Source organism: Panthera leo, chromosome C1 (assembly GCF_018350215.1).
Source record: "Panthera leo isolate Ple1 chromosome C1, P.leo_Ple1_pat1.1, whole genome shotgun sequence".
In the NCBI taxonomy this organism is placed as follows: Eukaryota; Metazoa; Chordata; class Mammalia; order Carnivora; family Felidae; genus Panthera; species Panthera leo.
This window is the reverse complement of record NC_056686.1, coordinates 155280920-155307445: the sequence shown is the minus strand read 5'-3', so window position 1 is coordinate 155307445 and position 26526 is coordinate 155280920. Positions and strand designations below refer to the sequence as shown.

The 26526-nt window shown below is 34.8% G+C and overlaps 1 protein-coding gene across 1 annotated transcript in view; it reads right to left on the bottom strand.

Moving 5' to 3' along the window:
- The window catches only part of XIRP2 (xin actin binding repeat containing 2), a 375441-nt gene that overhangs the window by 76803 nt on the left and 272112 nt on the right, over window positions 1–26526 (bottom strand). The window contains exon 3 of the mRNA XM_042952574.1: window positions 21823–21976. Within this exon, the coding sequence (XP_042808508.1) occupies window positions 21823–21976 (154 nt within the window). The remainder of the gene's footprint in view (window positions 1–21822; window positions 21977–26526) is intronic.

Here is a 26526-nt window from a genome sequence, read left to right as displayed (position 1 = left end):
GCAAATGACAAGATTAGTAATCTAAAAGACAGATGGGTAAAGGAACAGAAAGCTTTGGTTTGTATATTTTATATTGAAAACAAAAAGTGCTTACTAGATTTTCTACAGCAATATGAGATTGTTGTGTCATACAGCTACAGTCCCTTAAAATCTAAGTCTTTTTTCTTTTTTGCATATGTTAGTGATAAACCACATCTACAGTTTCTTGTATTTTTTAGTTTATGCCTAAGTGGATGGCAATAGTGCCACTCCCTTATCTCTGCTTGCTTCTGTCATCCAATACAGTTGTCTCTTTATAGTTGCAATATATGTCTTATCTAAGTCTATGATAAAGGATATTGAACAGAAGAGAGCCACTAATATATAAAGTCATACTACTACTAAAGACCTTCCTCTCAGGGGAAACTCATATGTGAGTTTAGGTCGACTTATATTTCTGCATTTTCAGGTATTCTTGATACCCTGAAATAAGATATATCTGGTTAAGGGATTTCAAAATTCTATGTGCTCATCACTCATGTTGAATTTGTTCCCCTTTCTACTTTTGCTGGTACTACCATCTGTGGCTGAAAGTCTATTCTCTTTGATATAAAAAAAAAGACATCATCTAGGAATTCATTCAGTTCACTTTCTTTTCTTGTTCGTTAATATTAAAGTTTTCCAAGGAAAGCTTGTGAATCTTTCTTTTTCCTTTAATTCTCCCTTAACAATAACATCTACATTTAATGAAGGAATTCTGCCAGGAACTTAAGTAGGTGATTTACATTTATTTTCTTTTATGGTCACAGCAACCCCAAGATATTGGTGTTATCTCTATTTCACATAAGGAAATTGAGGATGAGTGAAGTTTGGTAACTCCTCCAAAGATTAAAGTTAAAAATCAGCAAAAGTGGGGACTGGACTCAATTCTGTTGATTCTAAATATCTGGATTATTTGGGATATGTTATTTATCCTGACCTTAATCTAAAAGTTCTATCCAATCACTATTATGTATGTTGGATGATATACTTTAAATCACCTCTTTCACATACTAATAAATACTGTGATTAGGCATAGGGTAGGTCTGCAGTGGACCTCGGGTAGGCTCTGGCAAGGCCTTCACTGTGCATGGTAGCAAAGTGAACTATGAGTGGACACTCTAGAGACCAGAAGAATGGGTGAGTGAAGGCTTTAAAGTTGGGACAACTCTACTTCAGTAATCTGAGATGTAATCCCCAGATAAATGGGGGGGGGGTCAATCTAAGATTTTTAGAATTGAAGAACAAAAATACTGGAATTTTTAGAGTTAAAGAAATATATATATATTAATATATATATTTATATATATATATATATTAATATATATATAAATATATAAATATATATTAATATATATTTATATATATATAAATATATATATTAATATATATATTAATATATATATATATTTCAAATTGTGCATTATTATCTAAGACCATCAGTTAGGGTTGAGCAATCTGCTTTGGATACTGTTGGTGACATGCCCCATTCAGTTGTCATAAAAACGGAATTATGGTATTAGTAACTGAATTGTAGCTGAATTTAATTAATTTTCACCTGTTCAATTTTAATCCTCTTAAAATTACGTCATTAAGGACCCATGAATAAAGCCTTTAGGCATGTATGACTCATATTTAAATCATATCTCATAGTCTTATGTAGGGTGATCATATGATTTATCATGCAAACCAGGGTGCTTTTGAGAGTGGAGCACTATTAATAATCATGCTAGCACAACAGCACAATCTGGGACAGTTCAGGGAAAACACAGACATGGAATCACCCAACAATAAGCCATATGTGGGCTCTCTTGACTCACCACTGGAGTACACATGCAGGGAGATTTCTAGTGACCTGGCTTTCAGCATAAAAGGGAAAAAAGTTCTTTCCTAGGTATTTTGGCATGTGGATCACTGTTATCTTTTAAATATAATTTAGATTAAACAGAGACTGGAATGAATTACAGAACTCCAGGGAATCTATAAAATTTGATTCAGAAAAAAAAGGATGTTATAATTAGGGAACTACCTGGTTAAAAAATGATAGGATACCAGATATTTCTGATAGACTTCTTATTAAATTTTAATTAAAATAGTAAAAAAGAAAAAGCACAAAATAGTATGAATTGCTAATAATGAGAGAGAGTATTTGTAAGTTTTTGTGTTTGTGTAAGACAGAAGATGAACACAAAAAGAAAATGAAGAGGAAGGAAGGAAAAGGAGGAGAAAGGGAGGGGGGATAATACGCTGAAGTTTTTACAGAATTTTTAATGTTGGTTATCATTGAGAATGAACATGACTCTCAGTTTTGGATGACACATTGCATAGAGCCCCCTCTGAATCAGAAGGACACATAGAGTTCCCAAATAAGAGAGAATGACTTTGACTCATGTTGCTCTGACCAAAACTATGAGTTCTTCCCTCAGTACCATGTGAGAGATCTTCTGGACCAACCCAAGCTATAGTCCTAACTCATCTCCACTCTTACCCCTCTCGGTATGTATCTAGATATGTACCACGTGTCTCAGAATAGAAGGGAGAAGATGAAGTGGGTCCTCAGGTTCTTGAGGAAGCACTTTAGAAAGTACATGGTGGAACTTCGTATTATTTTTCACACTTTGTGCTATACAGAAAAAAGTTTACACATTGTTATCTGACAACCTGTTAGTCTTGTAAGGTATGGGGTAGAAATTTCAACCACTACTCAGCAAGTTTGGATAGGACCAAAAATTAAAGAGTCAGACACAGTTCAGAAGAAAAAAAGTTTAAAAAAAAGGAAGAAATTATAAGGGCCAAGTGTTGTGGTGGTAGAAAAAATGTTGCCTGATCTATCTGAAAGAAATACCAAGCTTGAATCAATCTTAACACAATGCAAGTAAAATTAGTAGGTCAAGATATCATAAAGAGGCCCTGCTGGGGGATAATAAGGGGCACTGACCTGATGAGGTAAACTGATAACACAGCTTTTAAAATTAGTTCATTTTTGAAATGGCTGAAGAATTTATGTGTTATATTCTTGATGTGCTCAAAAAGATTCAGGAGGAGAAGCTTCTACAAAGCTGTTACAGGGTGTTATTAAAGAAAGAATAGGATTAAACAAAAGAATGGGGAAAAATGAAGGCTAAAATAGGTTGCAAAAATGCAAAATTTAAGAGAAAAGTTAAAATAGCATTTGAGAGAATAAAGAGCACTTATGAAAAAAATAAATTCAATCATTGAAGTGGAGAAAGACTTGAGAAATATTCTTGTATTCAGGAGCAAAATCAAAAGATGAAAAATGATGACCTAGATAATGATGGATATGAAGGACAGAGACATGATCAAAGGAACGTAACTGTTTCAAAGGAAGAAGGGGAAAAATAGCAAGGACATATACAATTAAACCTAAAAAGTTTTCAAGCTGAAGAAGGATCTGAGAGGACAAAAACCAAAGGCTCATGAAGACACCTGGATATGCCCTTATAAATTTTGGAATTTTAAAGATAAAAATAACAATTGAGAAAAAGACAAGCTAGTCTCAAAGTTCTTCACCAAGACATTACATACTGTGATAGAGTAGATAATTGTGTATAAGGTGTTTTGCTTTTGTTTTTATGATGGACGTAAATCTGAATGAAGAATTCTCCTCATAGACGAGATTCTGTTGTTTATGTACGAGGGAAATAGAGATATTTTCCAAATTATAAAAAAAATTCTGAGATAAAGGAAATAATATTATCCTCACTGGGGAAGAAACTAAGACATATCTGCAAGCCTCCAAAGATGATTCAAAGTTAAGAATAGAAGAATAGAAAATTTATTGTATAAAAGTACTTATTATTTGAATTAAAACCAAACAAATATTGTAAATGCAGTTACAAAACTGAATATAATTGCAAAAAAAATCTTTGAAAAAATGTATATAGGAAAGAATATATTTTTATATTTGTGACATTTATCTTAAGAATGTAATAATTCAGGGTTCTAAGCACAGATTAAAATAGATTCTGTAAATATCAAAAGTGAAGGGGCACCTGGGTGGCTCAGTTGGTTAAGTGGCCAACTTTGGCTTAGGTCATGATCTCACTGTTTGTGAGTTCAAGTCCTGCAACAGGCTCTGTGCTGACAGCTCAGAGCCTGGAGCCTGCTTCAGATTCTGTGTCTCCCCCTCTCTCTGCTCCTCCCCTGCTTGTGCTCTGTCTCTGCCTCTCAAAAACAAATAAACATTAAAAAAAATTAAAAAAAAGAAAGTGAAGAGAAGCAAGGGAAATAAAATTGAGTTGAATTTTTTTTTTGAGTTTGAGGAACTTAAACATTCATGCATTCATTTGTTGAGTGAATAAGTCATCAAATATTTATGGAACACTTGTATGTCAAGTTCTGTGCTAGATATAGTGTTAATAAGATAAACAAAACATCCATGGGCCAAAGTAAATATACAAATACATATAAAGTAGGATATGTTTATGAAGGAGGAGAAATCAATGGTACGAAAAAGAAAAGTAAACACTTTAATTTGAGTGGTCAGGGTAAGCACCTTAAGGTGTTGACCAAGTTTTAAATTTCATCAGAAGAATAAATACAAATAGAAAAACAAAAGAATGAGGTGAAAAAAAACTTGATAAATGAATATGGCATACTAGCTCCAACAAAAATTACAATTTACAAAGATATATTAATTCAAATGCAGTAAAATTAGCATTAAAATCAACATCCCTTTTATTAGAATAAAAATAACCATTCTGAATCAAACAACATAGCTCAGTAAGTGTAACAAAAAGGAAGATATTTCCTGAACAGAATTTGGAAACTCAACTAAATAATTGGGGAAAAAATTATTTCAAAGTCTCACCTTCTAATTCAAAATATATTCCAAACCAATAAAGCACTTAAGTGTAAATGCAATAAATAACAACAAGAAATAGAAGTAGGTATTTTTTCAAGGTTATATATAGTCAACATTTCACACAGCATAAGATTCATCATAAAATAAACCCTTTCTCCTAGCTCAGACACACAATGCTTTTTCATACACACAATAGACTGCTGTTAAAATTTTCATGTATTCTGAAATGTTCTCTGTATATAAAAGCATACATATGTGTTTATAATATGCATAAATACATGCTATATATAAAACGATATGCTTTTCATTTTTATACAAATAGGAGAATTATATACCCAATATCCATATTTGTTTTGTTTTTTTACTTAAGATGCAAATCTATTTTCATAACCAAAGCAAATAAAGTCATTCACCATAATTAAAAATTAAAAAAATTAAAGTTATTTATCATTTCAATAACTGAAGAAACATACTTAACAATAGTCAATACCCATTCATGACCTACAGAACTCTGAGTTAATAAATGGGTATTGTTTTAAGCTGCTATGTTTGCGGTAATTTGTTGTCCAACTACCAAGTACAAAAGTTTGATTTGTAAAAGTCTCTAATTCATTTTAAGAAAAGCAGTTTATTCTTTTCTATCTAGGTAGTATTCCATTGCACGAATGTGCTACCATTTGCTTATCCATTAAGCTGTTGAGGAACATTTGGGTTATTTCCAGTGTGGGCTGGCTATTCTGAATAAAGTAGCTAAGAACATTTGTGTACAAAAAAATAAATAAATAAAGGGAAATTTTTTAAATTTCACAAATAGCACATACAGATAAACCTATAGGTAATAGCACATTTAATGACAAAAAAGCTATTGCTCTGTCTGTATTGGGAATGATATGGGGGCACCTGGCTGGCTCAGTTGGTAGAGCATGTACTCTTGATGGCAGGGTCATGAGTTCAATTCCCACACTGGGTGCAGAGCTTACTCAAACAACAACAAAAAAAAAACCCAAAGGTGTCTCCTCTTTTATTTTGGCATCATACTGGAGAGTCTTACCAGTGTAATAGGACAATAAAAATAAACATGAGACAATGATCAGAAAGGAAGAAGTACAACTATCATCATTCACAGATCACAAGACTATATATTTGAAAAACTCAAAAAATTACTGTAACTATAGAAGCATAATCAAATACCACAATGCATCTAGAATATAGAATACCACAACACATTTAGTAGAGCACGTTTTTAAAAGTGAATATTTCTATATGCTTATATGCATGTAAATGCATAGAGCAAAAAACCAGGAGGAAATACCCCTGTTTCATTCTAAGTAGGACTATCAGTCATTTTTTTTAACTTTCTCTGTCTCCTAAAAATCAAATACTGGATTTATAACAAGAATAAAGCAATGAACCCTCTTTAAATTTTTCAAATACATACTGTCATTTGCCATCAGACAATACATATTTACAAGTATATGAACTTTTGTGGCCAGATATTTTTATGTCTTATTTTTCTGTTGTCTATATACATAAGAAACAACTCAGTTTTTTTAATAGATTTATTAATCCTCTCTCCCCAAAACCCAAAAATGTTATTCTACTATTTTCTAGTATTGTATAGGTTGGAGAAATATGGGATATTGTGGCTATTTGACACAAAATTTTTTCTGAGCTTATCATCTAAGTTTATGTTTCAGAAGCACAGTCCATAGCTGATTACCTTGCCCCAAAGTGGGAAATCATGTACTTACACAAACATTCCTTGTGCGTCTACTAGGCACTGAGTAGGCAAGCACAACTTGCCCTGCACTTGATTAACTTACAGTTGTTTATTGATTCAAAGAACTTGGAAACCAACGTCTTACAGAGCTGCTTTAAAATAGTTCACTCCAATTATAAATATATCTTATGGAAGTTTTATAGAAGGCATGTTCCCTAGCTAGCAAATAAAATCTGTGTTCTAAATTTCCCATTGAAACTAGTGCCATTTTGAGTGCTATGCAGCATCCTTTTCATGTAATATTCCAGGTAATACCCACAACACGCCCAAGAAATACTATTATTACCTTTATTGTATTAAAAAGTAGAAAACTAAAGGCTATAGTAGTTAAGTAACCTTCTTAAGGTTGCACAATTTTTAATGTGCCAAATACATGATTTAACTTGTGCTTAATTTGCCCATCACCAAATTACATTTTCAACAATTTTATCACATGAGTCTGCATGTGAAAAAGCATACTCTCCTATGTGCACAAATTACAGCTGTGTTTGATGATTCTAAGTATTTCAAAATTAAGTAATATATTCATTCAATAAGTATTTTGAATATATCCTCCATGTATAGGGCACATATTGATACATAATTGTGAAAAGACAAATCATAACACTGTGTATAACATGTCAGAATCATCATATAGATTAAGTAGAGGTTGTACATTTGAGGGAGGGGTTGCATTTGAGGGAACATCAGAAGAAGACATTCTGGGATCATTTTATCTGTCACTCAAATGCCAGTGGCTCAGAACACCAATCTTCCTTTAAGCCATTCAGCATTTTCTATTTTGTAGAATCCTGTACTTCATAAAGTGATTACATAGGGGGACATCAAAGAGGTGAACAATTTTCCACTGACTACTTTCTCTTATTGAAATAGCTGTTCACATATCTAGAGCTGAGGTTTCTATTATACTGTCTATCCAGTCCTGATTAACTATAGCTTGACTTGTCTTCTTATTATTCATGTCCAGAGTATGTATGCTGGGCATAGAAGACATATCAAATCTATTGCTGTGAGGAAGTAAACAATTATAAATATATAAATTAGTGGTATAAAAACCATAAGCAATAATACCCAGCTGATCTAAAAAAGGAAGCTTGAGCTGAATGAAATGACAGTACATGGTCGAAACATTCCTCTCACAGCAAGAAGTGTCAGGCATAGGAGCTTCCTTCAGGAATTGCTGTAAATTGATTTACAAATATGACAGCAGAAAAAGAGAGGTCATATCATCTCTACAATCATCTGACAGCTTACTAACACATAAACAATACAGAAAATATCTTGCCAGATTCAAGAGCTAATCCTATCGAAATCCAGTTCAAAATTGAATTTTAATACTATATTTAAATGATTCTTTTGTCCCTAGTAATCCCAGAGCCACCCAGGCACCCAATTTTCTTCCTTTACTCCCACAGTTTATAATTGCCTATTTGTTATGGGATTACGTATTTACTGTCTGGCTTCTCCACCAGAATGGAAATCCCATATGGGCAAGAACCATGTTTTTGTTCACCATGGTGTAGCTGATGCCTGGTACCCAGTAGTTATTACATGAATTGGTTGTTTGAATAAATGAATAGTGATTTTGTAGCTCTATTAGCATTTATGTCAATATTTTTGTATACATATCTCTCTTCTCCTAAAGAGGAGCTCCTTGAAAGCAAGATTATAGTCTTTTGTTTGCGTCTTCTGAGTCTAGTCTAAAGAGATACTCAACCAAAAAGCTGCACAACTAAGGAAACAATCAACAAAACTAAAAGGCAGCCTATGGGATGGGAGAAGATATGTGCAAATGACATATCAGATACAGGGTGAGTATCCAAAATCTATACAGAACTTATCAAATTTAACACCCAAAAAACAAAAAATCCAGTGAAGAAATGGGCAGAAGACATGAATAGACACTTTTCCAGAAAAGACATCCAGATGGCCCAACAGACACATAAAAAGATGTTTAATATCACTCATCATCAGGGAAGTACAAATCAAAACTACAATAAGATATCACCTCTCATGTTTCAGACTGGCTAAAATTAACAACACAGGAAACAACAGATGTTGGTGAGAATGTGGAGAAAGGGGAACCCTCTTACACTGCTGGTGGGAATGGAAACTGGTGCAACCACTCTGGAAAACAGTATGGAGATTTCTCAAAAATTCCTCAAAAAGTTAAAAATAGAACTACTCTATTTTGATATATATTTGATGAATACAATATATATGTATACACATAATCATGAATACTTGGGGCACCTGGGTGGCTTAGTCGGTTGATCATCTGGCTCTTGAATTTGGCTCAGGTCATGATCCCAGGATCATGGGATCGAACCCTGTGTCAGGCTCTGTGCCAAGCGCGGAGTCTGCTTAAGATTCTCTCTCTCTCCCCTCCTCTGCCCCTCTCCCCAGCTCTCTCTCTCTGTCTAAATAAAACAAAGAGAGAGAGAAAAAAAAAAGAAAGAAGAAAAAAGGAATGTATAATTGAAATTTGTAACAACATGGATGGAACTAGAGTATATTATGCTAAGTGAAATAAGTCAGCCAGAGAAAGCCAAATACCATATGATTTCACTCACAGCTGTAATTTAAGAAACAAAACAGATGAACATAGGGGAAGAGAAAAAAAACAGAGAGGGAGGCAAACTGTAAGGGACTCTTAACTATAGAGAACAAACTGAGGTTTGATGGAGGGAGTTGGGCGGGGGGAATGGGCTAAATGGGTTGGGCATTAAGGAGGGCACTTGTCAAGGAGCGCCTGGGTGGCTCGGTTGGTTGGGCATCTGACTTCGGCTCAGGTCATGATCTCATGGTTCGTGAGTTTGGGCCCCGCGTCACAGCTCAGAGCCCGAAGCCTGTTTCACATTCTGCGTCTCCCTCTGTCTCTGCCCCTCCCCCACTCACACTGTCTCTCTCAAAAATAAATAAACATTAAAAAAAATTAAAAAAAAAAGGACGGCACTTGTCATGAGCTCTGGGTGTTATATGTAAGTGATTAATCATTAAATTCTACTCTTGAAACAAATATTATACTATATGTATAGAATAGAATTTAAATAAAACTAGAATTTAAATAAAAATTTGGGGAAAAAAGTGATATTCAACTATTTAGTGCTAAGTGAATTAATTCCACCCAGATGCTGCAACATTGTTTCACTGACACAAACACTCCAGCATAAAATGGGAGTGTCCTCGAATGAATATAATGGAGAAAGAGGGAGGATCCCAGGACTTACTTGAGAATAGTTTTTTCTATTTCTGTCTAAAGAAATTTTTTGTTCATTTGAATTTTTACATTAGTTTTTCATGTTTATGTGCCTTATATTGTTAGTTATTTCCATGTTGACTGGCCTGTATCCAAAACTTGAAACTTTGATCCCACTCCAGCCAACTCCAGCCTCTCTCCAAAAACAGGATAGATCTTGGTACAGATGAGATGCTAGAATTCAGTGGCATTTCCCTTAGCAAACAAAAATCCAAGATGATACTGTTTACCAGACTAGATCAGAGTGCAAAGAAAGCACTTGGAAAGTTTATTAAAATGCGCTGATATGCAGACAGTCTAAATCAATGAGAGTAAGCTACATTTTTGCTTTATACTGTAGGTTGCACAGAGAAATCTGAATTTTAGTAATCCTGCTAGGAGGGTGATTTGAGAAACTCTGGACCAGATCATAAGACTGAAGAGTTCAAAGACGATGTTTTATGCATCCTTGCATTGTCAGTGCCTATGCCTGACACATAATTGGTGTTTACATTCTCCCTCAAAATATAGATGTCTATGCTCCCTAGAGAATCTGGTTTTGGTGACATATTTTCTTTTGTTAAACTTTTTCTGCCTCAGAATTCATTTTCTAGTGTTTCTTATCCTATGCTTTGGCTTGGCCTCAATAGAAATTCAGTCTATTGGCTTATATTTAATAAGAGTCTTCTTTATGCCATTAGCAACTTCCAATATCACTTAACATATCTGAATTGTTTATTAAGAAGCCAGCTGAAACACAAAAAAATTAGACAAAGTCCTATAGCCACTGGGACCCAATCCAAGTTGCTTAGTGATAAATGAATAAACATTGAATCCACTCATTTACAAATAAATAAAGAATCTAGATTTTGTCCTTCAGATTACTCAGTCATAAATTGAGTTGTGTTCAAAAATAAATTTTATTTCAAGCTATATGATTTTTTATTACCTCTCCTAAAATACTTTATTCACTATTGTTTTAAAATGAGAAATCTCTAAAAATCTGCCACAAAACTGAACAGAAATTGAAACAACGGTGGTCTCTAAAAATAAGTGGAGGGGTGCCTGGGTGTCTGAGTCAGTTAAGCATCTGACTTTGGCTCAGGTCATGATGTCATGGTTCGTGAGTTGGAGCCCTGTTTGGGTGAGCTTGAGCCCTGCCTGTGTGGGATTCTCTCTCTCTTCCTCTCTCTCTGCTCCTCACTCATTCATGCCCTTTCTCTCTCTCAAAAATAAAAATAAAAATAAAAATAAAAATAAAAATATGTGGAGTAAAAACAACAAAAGGCCACTTTCACTGCCCAAATGAACATATTTTAATATGATAGTTTTTGTTTACGTTGCCATTATAAAATATAAACTTAACTTTTTTACAGGTTTTTATAGTTCTTAAGCACATATGTATGTAGACTATAAAAATTTTAGTATCATAGTACTATAGAAATTTTAATATCTTAATTTTCTTTACCAGAAAGTTGCCACACTCTTAAGGATTTTTCTTTTTAAAAAAATTATGTTAGTGGGGCACTCCACTAACTCTTGGTTTTGGCTCAGGTCATAAACTCCCAGCTTCATGGGTTCGAGCCCCACATCAGGCTCAGTGCTGACAGTGTGGAGCCTGCTTGGAATTCTCTCTCTCCCCCACCTCTCTCTCTGCCCCTCCCCCACTCGTGCACACGCTCTCTCTCTCTCTAAAATAAACTTAAAAAACTATTTTAGAATACATGAACAATGTTTTCTTGCTGTAAAACATCATAATAGCACAATAATCTAATTACATTTTACAAAGCTTTTTATGTGGTACCAACTGAACTATCCCATTTTTATCAATTCTGTGTAATATTTTGTGGTATGGGTAAACCATAATTTATTTAATCATTCCCCTATTGATAGACATGTAAGTTGTATCTATTTTCTCTCTTTTTTAATTAAAAATTTTTTAATTAAGTTTATTTATTTATTTTGAGAAAGAGACAGAGAGAGAGAGAGAGAGAGACAGAATGAGTGGGGGAGGGGCAGAGAAAGAGGAGACAGAATCTCAAGCAGGCTCCTGTGCTGCCAGTGCAGAGCCTGGCACAGGGCTTGAATTTGTGAGATCATGACTTGAGCTGAAACCAAGAGTCAGATGCTTAACCAACTGAGCCACCCAGGCACTCCCAATTTTTCTCTTATAAAATCAGTACTTCAATAAATTTCCCCCATCATTGATCATTATAGTCATGCTCACTGTTTCTTTTACATAAATAGATAAAAGTTGACATAGAATTTTTTGGTTGACATTTTGAATTTTAATTAACACCATTAAATTGTCTCTCCAAGAGATGATACCATTTCTGTACTATCACCAACAACATATGAGAGGGTCTATTTCTTTCTTTTTTAATGTTCATTTATTTATTTTGAGAGAGAGAGCATGCCTGAACATATATGCAAGTACATAGGGGGTATGGGTAGAGAGTGGGAGAGAGAGAATCCCAAGCAGGCTCCTCGCTGTCAGTGCAGAGCCTGACTTGGGCTTTATCTCATGAAACCTGAGATCATGACCTGATCTGAAATCAAGAGCTAGAAGCCCAATCAACTAAGCCACCCAGGCACCGTGAGAGGGTCTATTTCTTTATATATCATAAAATGCAAATTGTTACACAACTTTTTTTCTTCATTTTGATGAAAAATAGGATCCTTAATTGTTATGTTAATTTTATTTTCTTATTTGTAGTGCTCTTCACATTTTCAAATGATTATTATCCATTTATAGTTTTGCTTTCGTTCACACGCTTTGCCCAATTTGAAATTTAGTTGTCTCTTCTTTGGTAGATGCTTCCTATCCTGGAATTAATGTTTCGTTGGTTATATATGCTAAAGTATTTTCTAATATATTGTTCATAGAACAGAAGTATTTTTATGATATTGATCTCATATTTTCTCTTGCTGGTTTCTGTTTTTAGTGTTCCTTATGAATTCCTTTCTCTCTCTGAAAGTATAAATATATACTTCTATAATTTTCCTAGAATTTTGAGTTTTATGTTTGGCACTTTACAAAATCTGGAAAAGATTTTGTGTATAATGAAACACAGGATTTATTTATTTATTTATTTATTTATTTATTTATTTATTTATTTTGACAGACCATTATCCAAGTACTAGTTTACTGACTATAAATTTTTCTTTCTTTCTTTCTTTTTTTTTTTTTTTTTTTGAGAGAGAGAGCATGAGTGAGCAAGGGGCAGAGAGTGAGAGAGAGAGAGGGAGAGAGAGAGAGAGAGACGGAGAATCCCACAAGGGGCAAAGAGAAAGGGAGAGAGAAAGAATCCTGAAATGGGGCTCTAGCTCACAAACCATGAGACCATGACCTGACCAGAAGTCAGATGCTTACCAGACTGAATCACCCAGGTGCCCCTAGTCTATACATTTTCAACTAACTTAAATGCTATATGTTTTACAAACTAAATTCCATAGGTTACAGAGTTCCCTTTCTGGAATCTCCAATTCATACCTGATATCTATGTAAGTATAGTCCTGCTTTATTATACTTGCTGGCTCTTATGTAACCTTATTTCTTATCTATTTGTGATTTTGATTGTAAGCTCATGTCCACTGGAACTTTCTCTTTGGGATTTTATTGAGGCCCCAGTTGAAGTTATATGCCTCCAGAGAGGATTTATATTTTGCTTCTACTAGTCATTTACCAACTTGGATCCACTATAAATTAACATTAAATGTTAATATCTGTAATATAAATAAAAGTAATGAACCAAATGTTCTGATACCATCTCCCACAGTGCAGTATGTCAGCATTAGGAATGGAGAATAAAGAAATTTAATCAGTGAGTCAAAAGTATTGTGACCTGATGGCATAAAATAGTTGGAGGTGCTGTATTGAATTCTTCTCTGATGTATATGAAAAGTAATGTTCTAACCAAGTCCCCAGAGAATGATTATATATACACTAATAATCTGGAAGTATCTAGAATGTTAAGTGCTGAAATATTATAACAAATAAACTATTAAACAGAATGAGTTTGGTAAGAATGGATTTTTTTTTTTTTTTTACAACTGGTCCTTTGTCTTAGGCAATACAAAGTTTTTGGTAGTCTTTACGATTCCTGAGACCCTCTGGCTAGGACTTTGTGTACTCTTCTAATTGAGGCGTCGTATAGTATTTCATCAATTTGGAAGTTGCAAATAAAGAATCCTAACTGTGACATGCAGAATTTATTCATAGAATATTATTTTAGCCCCATCCCCATATTTATAGATGTGGATAAAAAGTCAAATATAGAAACATGTAGCTCTTCACAAAGAGGAAGTTTCATGTGCTATTATTATTTGTGTTTCACATTTATTATTAATAGGTTGTTATTCTTATAATTCATCATGGACACTATATATTTTAAAGGGCATGTGGAGCTGCATTAATCAGGATTAAGAAGTTATGATTATAAGTATACTTAATTTTGATTTCAAGTAAATAAGGTATTTTTAATATTAAATATCCATAAAAATTATACAGAGAAAATACACATTTTTAATAAAAGTATTTGGCTCAAAACCTAAAAATACAAAAACATTACAAATTTCATCTACCTTGAAAATTGGATTTAAAAAAATTGTTAATTAGACAATACACTTAGTGGTATTTCCCCCTCTTCCCATATCTGGGGATATCTAGAGCAGAGGATTGCCCCTAGAATGTTAATTTTCTATCATGGTGAAAAATAGCCAAATATTTCATTCCTTCAGTTTTGTAAACATTGTTGCAACATGTCAGTGAACATTTTAATCGACTCCGAAAGAATAAAACTCAAGTGTTCCCTTTTCATATAAACCTGACATCTTTCTTAATCTGGCAGCTGAGTGTAATTAATCTGAATTGTTTTACTCCCAGTTTAGAATCTAGAAGTTTCTCTTATCCCATCTCATGGAGATATTGAATTGAATTTATTCAATTTTTTATTGAATTTATTGACATTTATTGAATTGCTAACCATCAAACATATGAAAGGACTCCTATTCCCCCTACCCCACCCCAGATTCCTTCCTTTCAATGCCTCCTCATGATTTTGCTAGATCTACCTGGAATTTTGACCTTTCCTTCTCAGTAAATATTTGCTGAATTTATGGATGTTGTTACTGCTTCTACTCTGTGTTTGTTTCTGACACCAAAAAACAGCTCTTTCATATTCTAGCTACCTCTCAAAATCTTCATAGAACTGCTTCATTCCTTTTTTCATTCTCTTCTTGCACTTCTTCCTCCATTCCTGTTTCTGTCTCTCTCTGTCCCTTTCACTTCCTTCCTCCTTCTCTCTTCCTCTCTCTTTCACTCTTGCTTCCTTATTTCCTTCTTCCCTTTCCATCAAAATCATTGCCTCAAAGTAATGTGTTCTCTTAGTCACGTGCTAATCCTTAGTGACAGGGTGTTTTATCCTTAAACTCAGCTAGGATTGCATCACCAGCACCTGTCATTAAACTTGTCCAGTATGGACCTACTGCATTTGTGAACCTCTAACGTTGTCTTTATTTTGGAACACTGATGGTCATATGAGCTGTGCCAACCTGGATAAACACATTGAATCATAAACTCAGTTTAAGATGCAGGGTTCTTGTGTTTCACCTTTGTACTAACATTCTAATTTCAAACCTATTAGGTAATTCTCAAGTCCCTTGCCCTAGAATAACCAATTCTTTGTTTGGCTCCCATGTATAGACTCCCAGCTCTTCAGCCAGCCCTGTCATTCTCCCTGAACTCCTTGCCTCCTGTCTGGGTCTGTCCTCTGGAGACAGAATAGAGCAATAAATATGCCCCAAATGTGCAAGGCACATATTGAGGAACAAAAGGAGGAATAGTTTCATAACTTGGCATTGGAGACAGTGGTAAGGTATCAGGGGTTTATTGATGTATATCTTTCCTCTGCTTCAAGGAACTGCATAGAAACTAGCAATACAGTTGTTCCAATTATGAGGAAGAAGATCACCTAGGGAGAATTCTGCCCCAAATTTTCTCGAATATATTTGTCTTGAGCACATCAAAAATATGGCTCTGTGGGCTTTTAGGAATGAAGGAAAAGGGAAAATACTTTATGTAAGTCTTAGTTTAAATGTCACATTTTTGTTGTGTCTGATCATGGCTATTCTAATTGAAAATGCAAACCTCCACCATGCCCCACCCTATCACAGTCTGTAGTTTCTATGGTACTTATTACTTTCTGGTAAGTAATTTACTTCTGAACTATTTTTATTGTTCATGGTGTGTTTCTGTCTGTTATAGTACAAGCTACAAAAGAGCAGAGCTTTTCTTATTTTTCTCTTTTTTTTTTTTTTGTTTGTTTTATTCTTTGATGTCCCCAAGCACTTAGACTAGTACCTGGCAGACTTAGGCACTCGATAAATATTTACTGAATGAATAAATGGACAAATAAAAATACCACATCAAAAATATTCTCTATGAATAGATATACATTCTGATTCTATAATCAGAATATTTAAAAAATAACAGTTCTTTCCAGTTGCAAGGAAGGAAAATGAATGAATGAGTTTCAAGAGGGACATTTGTATTTGTTGCTCTCTTTCTTTGATGGCATCGTGCTTTAAAATTAAGTATGACCATACATAAGCTCAAATGGAGTTCCTGGGATTTTTATTATTAATCAACAGAAATTTTCCAGCATTCCAAGGTGCTGATTTATAGCTTCCATGTGAAAGACCTCATGAATAGACCTTTCATTACAATTTCCTCAGAATAGCAAACTCCCAGCTGCCCCTTCCAGTAGAACCCATGATTTAACTCTGGAATTTGTTTTGACTCACTGACTATAAAAGCAACTAACAGGAACATGTGGGAGTCATTGTAAACTGCAGGTAAAACCCACTTTAAGAGAGAGAAACACCCCCAAACTGAGTAAACAGATGAAACATATCATATCATATCATATCATATCAATCAATCATATCATATCATATGACAAAAGGATTCTTCACTTTGTAAAGGGCATTACCTCAGAATTATTTTAAACTCTACTTCACTGACAACATTTCTACTAATTAAAAGTCTCCCATGTGAATGAAAATAACATGGCTTGTTTTACAGGAGATTGTCTGGGGCATGAAGGAAGGTATGGATGGGTAAGGAAGCAAGTCTGGAAGCAGAAGACTGGGTTGGGAGTCTTGGGTCCATGGTGGTGTTTGTCCAGAGACTAAGTCTAAAGCCTGTTGTCTGAGTCTCATTAGAAAGAACAATCAGTCAGAGCGGAACAAGTGGTGCTGATGGCCTTCACCAGGGTGGCTTTGTGACTAAATGTCTGATTTATTTACAGGTTTTCAAACAAAGCCCCTTTTTATTAAAGGAACAGTTCTGTTAATTTTAAAGTATCCACTTACTGCATTTCATTTAACTGTGTTGACTTTAGGTATTAAGAAAATGGTGTGCTTCCTCACCTGTAAGGATTCATATTCCCAAGAAAATTAAGCCCTACAAAAGATGTTATGGAGGGGCGCCTGGGTGGCTCAGTCGGTTGAGCGACCGACTTCGGCTCAGGTCATGATCTCACGGCTTGTGAGTTTGAGCCCCGCATGGGGCTCTGTGCTGACAGCTCAGAGCCTGGAGCCTGCTTCGGATTCTGTGTCTCCCTCTCTCTCTGCCCCTCCCTGCTCATGTTCTGTCTCTCTCTCTCTGTCAAAAATAAATAAACATTTTTTAAAAAAAGATGTTATGGAAAAATGCATAGATATATCTGTTCCTATGATAGTAGCATTGTTTTTCAATATGCTGAAAAGGGAACACAGGCGAAACTATTTTTTTCTTTATCACTAGGAAATACCATAGAAAGGAGACTATCACCACCTCTTGAAGGCAATCTTTTTAATATGTGGATTATTGCTACTGATTTGTTTATTTTACAAACATGGATTATCTTTACACCAATTCACATACATTTTAATTAAGATAAATTTGCAGAGAAAGGTTAACTTAAAATGAACAACCAGCATCTGAACTTCTTCCTATGAAAAGGGTAGATAAATTATTTGGAGAAATGACATCTGCTAAATTTGGGCTGTCCAAAATGGTGACTATTTACAGTTAAATTAATTAGGATTCAATAAAATTAACAAGTTGCTTAGTTGCACTGGCTATTTTTCAAGTGCTTAACAGCCACCAGTGGTTAGTGGCTAGTGCTCAGCACATTGGGCATATGGAACACTTTTATAATACAGAAAATATTTCTCTAAAATGTCTGATTTTAAATAAAAAAAAATAAGATATATAAACAACAATAGTTGACACACAAATACATATACTGCACATCCATCAGTATTTCAGAAACATTAATAGCTGAAAAGATCCCACTACTCAGAGAGTAGTAGAAAATTAAAACAAAACAAAACAAAACAAAACAGGACCCTCAGTTTGATATGTAAAATCTACCAAGGAAGATGAATGGCTATTACAAGAATAAAGAATGAATCTGCTTTAATGGAATAGAATAAAAAGAGAAAACAGCAGGTAATTTCTATAGTTTATTACAAAAGCCTTGAAAGAATGACTTTAATGTATATTTTATCTGTCAGCATTTTACATGTTGATGGCTAAGAAGATTAATATTAAACTTATGATTTAGGGAATAAAAATGAAAAGTAGGTAATTGTCCCATTAAAACATTTAGACTTGATGAACATTAACCAATCACCTATTCTATGTGAAGCATCCTTTGATTCAGAATTTTTCTGCAGAAAAAATAAATTTTTACTTTACATACAGGTGGATCAAACCTAAGTAGATCAAACCATGTAAATCAGTATCTAAGACTCCCAATAATCACTTTCCAGTTTAACTGGTTTTTAGATATCTAAAGGAAATTTCACAGACATTTTATATCACTGTGGTACCATTAATCAAAACCATTTATATTAATTTATTTTTTCTCTTGTATCTATTACATCACCCAGATTTGTCAAATTCTGGATTTTTCATGCTTGACATTTAATTTCAAATGAGCCAAGTCTTCCTTAGCATCATTGGAACAGCTAACAATTAGAATACATCCCAGAGAAAATGTGAATGGAATGCACCAACATGCACATGAAGCACTGTGATTTATTTGACACAAATATATTGGTAAGGAAAGTGTAGAAAGAAATCTGGGGGAATCCCAGTGCCTTTCTATGCAGATACCCAGGACCTGCAGCTGAGGATAAGGGGCAGGAACTAATCCACAGCCATTGCTATTCTTGAGTCCTGAGATGCATCCTTTGATCAATTTATGTGGATTTTACTAAACTCTAGGAAGGCAGGACATTGGGTAGCTACACTGTAATGATTTTTTTAAGTTTCATTTTAAGATTCTACTGTTTATGAAAGAGCTCTAAATAAATATTGCCTTCAAGTATGAAACTCTTGAGACTCCTTAAGATGTTTAGTATTTGAGGCCATCACAATCACTCGTATAATCACATACTCTGACATATTTGTTACCACATTTTATTCAGATGCACAAGTTTGTCTTCTTGGAATAAATTCTCTTTGCAATAGAAGAGCAACATCGATACACTTTTTAGTTGTGTAGGTTTTGTCAAGCTTATTATAAAGCCTGTCGAAGCTAACTGTCTGCATTCAAAGGGTTCATAATCGTCCCATCTATGGTAGAAATTTTGGGCACCATGGAAGAATTAACAGGATCCCATAATGAAAGAAATTTCTTTCTTTTACAAGTAGTGACACATAGAAATATAGTTCTTGTGCCTTGTACAGATAAAAGTAAAGTTAGCTGCTGTGTTCATCCCTAGCACAGTACTCACAACCTGTGTTTTTCAGGTTAGCTCTTAATACTTTCAACATACTGGGAAATTTAAATTTGAGGTCACTCTTAAATTTAAGTCATATCTTGATACTCAATAATGATTACCTTCCAGAATATCTTTTTAAGTGTGTAAAACAAAGAGGCTTTGAAAATCTCTGCATGAGAACCTAAGAAAACACAGGACAGAAGCGAGGCAGGTTGAGTGAAGGTTTTTGCCTCATGTAACACCGGTCAGTTTGCCAACCTCATATGTGCCTCCCTATGGTAAGATCTCGGCATCATCCGAACATAAATCATCCCTAAAAATTCCCTTTTCTGGCCTCTGCTAATCTAATTCTTTTGCATTCAGCCGAGTGCTCCTAAAGTTTAATCACAAGCCTGAAATACATGGAATAAATTCCTTAAGATTGATACTAATCATATGAGGATATCGACTGGGCATACAAAAATGAACTGCAAATGAAAACTAGAAATTGAGATCCCAAATTACCTGTATTTAGAAATCCATGTCCATCCAGTTCATCATTAGCAAACTCCCCTTTATTCTTCCCACACTCACCTCCCACTCCAAATTACAATACTTAACCAATTGGGATCAGAATGGGCTGAATCATATGTAAATTATCCAGAGGGGCCTAGCTTAAAGTTTCTTAAATTTTAATGTGCACATGAATCATCTGAGGATCTTGTTAAAATGCAGATTATTGTTTGATAGGGCTGGTGTGGGGCCCAAAGTTCTGCATTTCTTTTTTTTTTTTTTAATTTTTTTTTAACGTTTATTTATTTTTTTTGGGACAGAGAGAGACAGAGCATGAACGGGGTAGGGGCAGAGAGAGAGGGAGACACAGAATCGGAAGCAGGCTCCAGGCTCCGAGCCATCAGCCCAGAGCCTGACGCGGGGCTCGAACTCACGGACTGTGAGATCGTGACCTGAGCTGAAGTCGGATGCTTAACCGACTGAGCCACCCAGGCGCCCCCAAAGTTCTGCATTTCTAATATGCCTTCAGATGATGCTGATACTCTGATTCACAGAGGACACTTTGAATAGCAAAGTTTTTTTTTTTAAGTTTATTTTGAAAGAGAGAGAGAGAGAGGGAGAGAGAGAGAAAGCACACAACCACAGGGGAAGGGCAGACAGAGAGAAAAATTCCCAAGCAGACTCTGCACAGTCAGCAGAGAGACTGACTTAGGACTCAATCTCACTTACAGTGAGATCATGACCTGAGCCGAAATCAAGAGTAGGACACTTAACTGACTGCCACCCAGGCATCCTAATAGCAAGGTTTTAAAGGAGAGCATTATTGGCTTTCCCAAATTGTGAACTGCCTATTATATTCCACACTGCTGATGTTGACTAGAAACTTGACAGTTATGTATATATATATATATGTGTGTATGCACACACACACACACACACACACACACGTGAAATGACATTCTAAAAGCTATACTAATCATGATCTTTAACAAATATCACAAATAGTATAATATGCATTACTTGGCTAAAATGGAAAAATCCAGAATGTCACTAATCAGAAATGATAAATGGTATCTGTATTTTCCAATAAATTATTTATACTTTGCACTTCTGTCATAGTTGAAAATTATATTAATAGTGCAATTTCTAACATATGAGCTATTAACTTTTTAATGACATTTGTAAAACATTAATCAAATTTATGAGGTTTTCTCCTAAATTATGACACTCTCATGTCACTTTGTATTCCAAATTCATTAAGCACATTTAGTTTAATTGCCTGAAAAAAGAGATGCTGAAGGCATTTTTATTTTTCTTTAATTTTGCCACTGACAGTAACTTATATTTTATCCTTTTATTATCCCACAGACAGAGACACAAATATGTTTCCTTTCTTTCACAAAAGGAAAAGTCAGATGATGGTCAAATGCATTGTTCAAAAAGCCTAATACTGAAAATGCTTTTTGTACTGGTTTAAAAATCAATTAAATCTATTTAGTTTTAAAAGTTAAAGCAAATAGAGATAGAAGCATTTAATTATACTACCATTTTTCCTAAATTGTGTTTCTTGAGCTATATTCTCTCATTTTTTTTTCTTATTTATTTTTAAAACGAAGCTTTTATATATTCTTATTAACACTTACGTTGTACAATATATGATCCCAAGTAATCACATCAAAATATTGTGCTAACCTCCCAAGATGTGGCTGTGACTGCTTTCAGGTGACATCTTGTCAAAAGATGTTTCCTCGCCTTTCTTGTCTGAATCATTCACAGAATCATCGGACTGGCTCCCAGGGTGACTCTTAAATTTTGGTGAACATAAACTTCTCTCAATTTCCACTTCCTGTTAGAAGACATTAAAGGGATACATGTTAAAAGCTATCAGTGGGAAACATATGTGGTTTTCAGGGGGTTTAGAAGGCAATGATGAGAGAGGAGGGGTGTTCCTATGAGTGATGTTTTCTAATATGCTCCGGGTAAAATTTTGATAACTTAGCCAAGAACTGCAAACATATATCTGACACATAGTTTACTTTCCTGCCACTAGTTCCACTTCTGAATTAGCTTTCCTTTCATGTGGCTTTTTTTTTCTCTCATAAAAGACAGAAAGTGGAAATAAGGGTCACAATACAATGTAGTATATGTTAATAGATGCAACTTCCTAAGACATGAGAAATGTCCATGAGGGACTTCAAAAAAAATAGCAAAATATTGACATTATATGCTTAAGACAGAAGGAAATGAGTTTTTTTTTAATGTCATGCTCACCCTGTAATGATAATCTTAGTAATTACAGAGCTCCCAAATTACCAACCCATTTAGCCACCATATAGTAAGTACAGTTTGGCAATTCATAAAGATTGTGAAATTACTTGAGATAGTAATTTAACATCAAAGAGAGAAACATTTCACAAAGGAAAAAGGATAAAGTGTATTTCAAATACAGGAAGCTAGTGTTCCTTATTTTATGGATTAAGTAATATAATATAAAACAAACCAAGTCAATCAGACCATTTTGCATAAAAAATGGTAAAAAGCTAATAAATGATCTAAGACAGCTCAAGAAGCAAAAGTATATATTTATATATATATACATATATACATATATATATATATATATATATAAATCAAGTAATATACTGAAAATTGTCTCAATATCTACTCATAAGTTTTATACTTTTGTATATGAAGTTATATTTTTAAAAAAAAATTTAACATTTATTCATTTTTTGAGAGTGAATGAGACAGTGTGAGTTGGGGAGGGGCAGAGAGAGTGGGAGACACAGAATCAGAAGCAGGCTCTAGGTTCTGAGCTGTCAGCACAGAGCCCAATGAGGGGCTTGAACTCAACGGACCGGACCGCGAGATCATGACCTGAGCTGATGTCAGATGCTTAACTGACTGAGCCACCCAGGCGCCCCTGAAGTTATATTTTCTAAACAGCAGCAATTCAAATAATGATGTGCTGAATTGCTCTTCACTTTTTTTACTTTTAAAATACACTGAAAGAATAAGTTTGAGAAACAGCTAAAAACTCTAGAACATTTCTTAGAGTTGATACATTTTCTATGTCTATGATATGAATGAAAAGTCAAGGGTTTTGGAAAGAACCTCTTAGCATGCTTATGTTTTTCATTTTCATACCCACTTACATATATATTATCAAATCAAATATATATATCAATGTATAATTAGACAATAGTGGTATGCATTTAATCATCTCATCTTCAAATACCTCCCAAATATATGATGCATACTATCTTCATTACTGTGAACCTAAACTGGAACTAAAAACATTCACAGGAGAAAAACAGGGAAAAAGGAGTCTCCTTTATTTCAGGGCATTGCCCTTAACATTTGTGCTTTCAACTATTATAAAAAACCCAAAGGTTCATAACTGTAGTGATGTTTATGCTGTTGAAACACAATTGCAGACATGCATGGCATGAGTATGAGCTCTAAGCTTAGCTAGTGAACATGCAGAGTCCTCACCTAGTTCATTCTGGTATCCTCTCCTGCTGTCATGTAAAGTGATTGCTAAGAAATGGTTACAGTATCCATCTGCTTTTGTTTTAGCAATTTAACCCAACTCCTAGCATTAGCAAAAATAAAATAAGATAAATAAAGAGAAAATGAAGATGCCTAAAAGTAGTGACTCCTGTTCAGAAAATTTTTGTTTTGACAAAAGATGGAATGCTAAATATAGTCCATGGACACGACTGATGACATGAAAAGATCACCTTTCTGTTTCATACAGAAATATAGATTTTGATGAAGTGGTTGAAGCAAATATCTCAGCCAGTGATGACACTAACTTCTGCTATATTGGTATTCTCAACTTCAAATTCACAAACACCAAGAGTGCATCATATACTGAGGTGGTAAAAGACCCCAGAGCCAGTCAACACATGAACGCAGTAGACCTGTTCCTAAGCCTCGACCTTCAAATCCAAGTGATTCTGTGGCAAGTTCCTTAGAATAAGTTCCTTCTGTCAAGTGGTAAGGAGGGGTCTGTGTAGGGACATAAAAGATCTTCTTAGACGAGGTTGAATTGAGCTGTCTCTAATCACAGCAGTGATCTGCTTTAATCTTTTTAATCTGTTTTATGCACTGTTTCCACAAAGGATTTACTTTGAGTAAAAATCTACAGGCTTAAACAAATACAAAAAACCATCCTTTTAGAGTTAAAATATGTAGCAGTTAATGATGGAAAACTTATATTTAAGCCTCCCCTTCACTGTTTATTAAGCTGTGTGGCCTTGTTCTCGTTACTTGATGTATCTAAGTTTTCTCATATGTTATGAAAAGAGTTTAGTCACTAAATGTCTAACATGGTAGCTTCCAGTCTAGTGAGGGAGACAAAGAGTAATACAGCACATAAATCAATGTAAATATGCAACTACACACAGGTCAGAAAAGAAAGACATATAAACGTTGAGTGCCTCAAATGGGGGAACCAAACTACTGAGCAAGGTCTTGCAAAACTCCCCTGGAGAAAAGATCTTCAGCTGATATTTGAAGGAAAAATGGGGCTTAACTGAGTGAAGAACTTTTCAGGTGGAGAGAACAACATATGCAAATGCTCTACATTGGGAGGTAGTTCAGTGGATAGAAATGGGGCTGAAGCATGGAGCCTGAAAGAGAACAAGATGCTGGATGACTTGTAGGAGTAGGTAGAAGCTAGAATACGAAGGATCTGGAGGGTCATATTAACTATTGTGGTCTTAGTCAAATAGGGAATTACTGAAAAATTTTACACAAGTGTATAAGTATATGTATGTGTATACGTGTGTGCATATGCACACATGACATAATCAAGCCTGCAGTGTGAAAATCTCAGTCTACCTCTGGAGCAGTTTTTCTCAACACTGGCATCATTGATATTCTGAACCAAATAATTCTTTCTTATGGGGGCCTATTCTATGCATTGTAGGATGTTTAACAGCATTCCTTGTTTCTACCCACTAGATGCCAATAGCACTGCCCCCCATAGTCATGACAATCAAAAGTGTGTTCAGATATTGCCAAATCTTGTGCAGAGAGCAAAGTCACCCCTGGTTGAGAGCACACTGTTCTAGAGTAGGCTAGACTGAAGGAAGGTCAAACTATACATGGGAAGATCAGTGAGAAGCCTATAATAGTGTTCCAGGCAAGCAATGCCCATTCTGGTCAGAGTGGTGATGGAAATAGAAAGGAGTGAACTAAGTTTAAGGCCCTGATGCAAAACTGACAAGTCAGGTAATGGATTGAATCTAAGGCGAGAGAAAGAGAGAGAGAGAGAGAGCAAATATTTAATTTTTCCTTCTGACAAATACATGAAAGGGATCGCAGTACCATTAAACAATGTCAGAGCACCCGAAAAAGGCTGGGTTGGGATAAAAGACAGATCATGATTTGGGCATCTACATGTCCAAAAGGCATCTGGATAAATAGCCTTGAAGCTTAGAGGAGAAGTCCTAACTGAACAAGCAAGTTGTGAGTCACCTGTCTTTTAGTGGTAATTGAAACACAAACAATGGATGTGAATAAACTTGCTTCAATTGTGATAAGAAACAAATCCAGAACCAAGCTCTGAAAAGTTCTGACACTTAATTTTGCGGTAGAGGAGCATAAGCAGACAAGAAGAAAGAAAAAAATCAGAAGGAAAGGATATCTGTAACAATATTGAACTCTTACTGAGTATAAATTAGGTAAGGACTTAAATATGTCCTTTGAGTTTAACAACATGGATATAAACTGTTGAGCAAAATGGTTTTGGTGGAAGTGAAAAGGTTGGAAGGCAGATTGTAGTGGTGAGGGATTGACTGGGAGACAGTGAGTGCACATAACTTCTTGAATAATTTAGTGTTAAAGTGGAGGCAAGAAATAGAGCAATAACTTCAAAGACATATTTTGTGTAGTTTAGTTTCAAAGGGAGAGACTGCATATGCTGAAAAGCCAACTGGAAGGATTTAGCGAGATGGAGAGGTTGGCTTTACAGAAGAGAGACAGAAAAATAATGATGTAAAATTCCTAAGAGGGGAAAGAAGATGGAACACAAAGCATAGATAGAAACATAACCCAAAGATAGAGAACATAAGGCATTCCTGTTGTCACTGAGGTGAAGGAAGGTGACATTAATATAGATATTGACAATCTGTATGCTTGGCAGCTTCAAGATAAGTACATTCCAGTCTGATAAGATGTAAGAACTGAGGAAAGTGGGAGGGGTACTTGAAAGGAATTAAGAAAGTTTAATTTCATTGCTGTGGGGAATGGGGAAGTGAAATGAGCAGAGCACTGGGAATGCATTAATGCAGCACTGGGAATCCATTTGGGGTTGGTGATGCAAAAGTTACAGGGCTACCCATAGACCTGTGGAGTGACTTTGTTTGAAAATCCTCCACAGTTCTA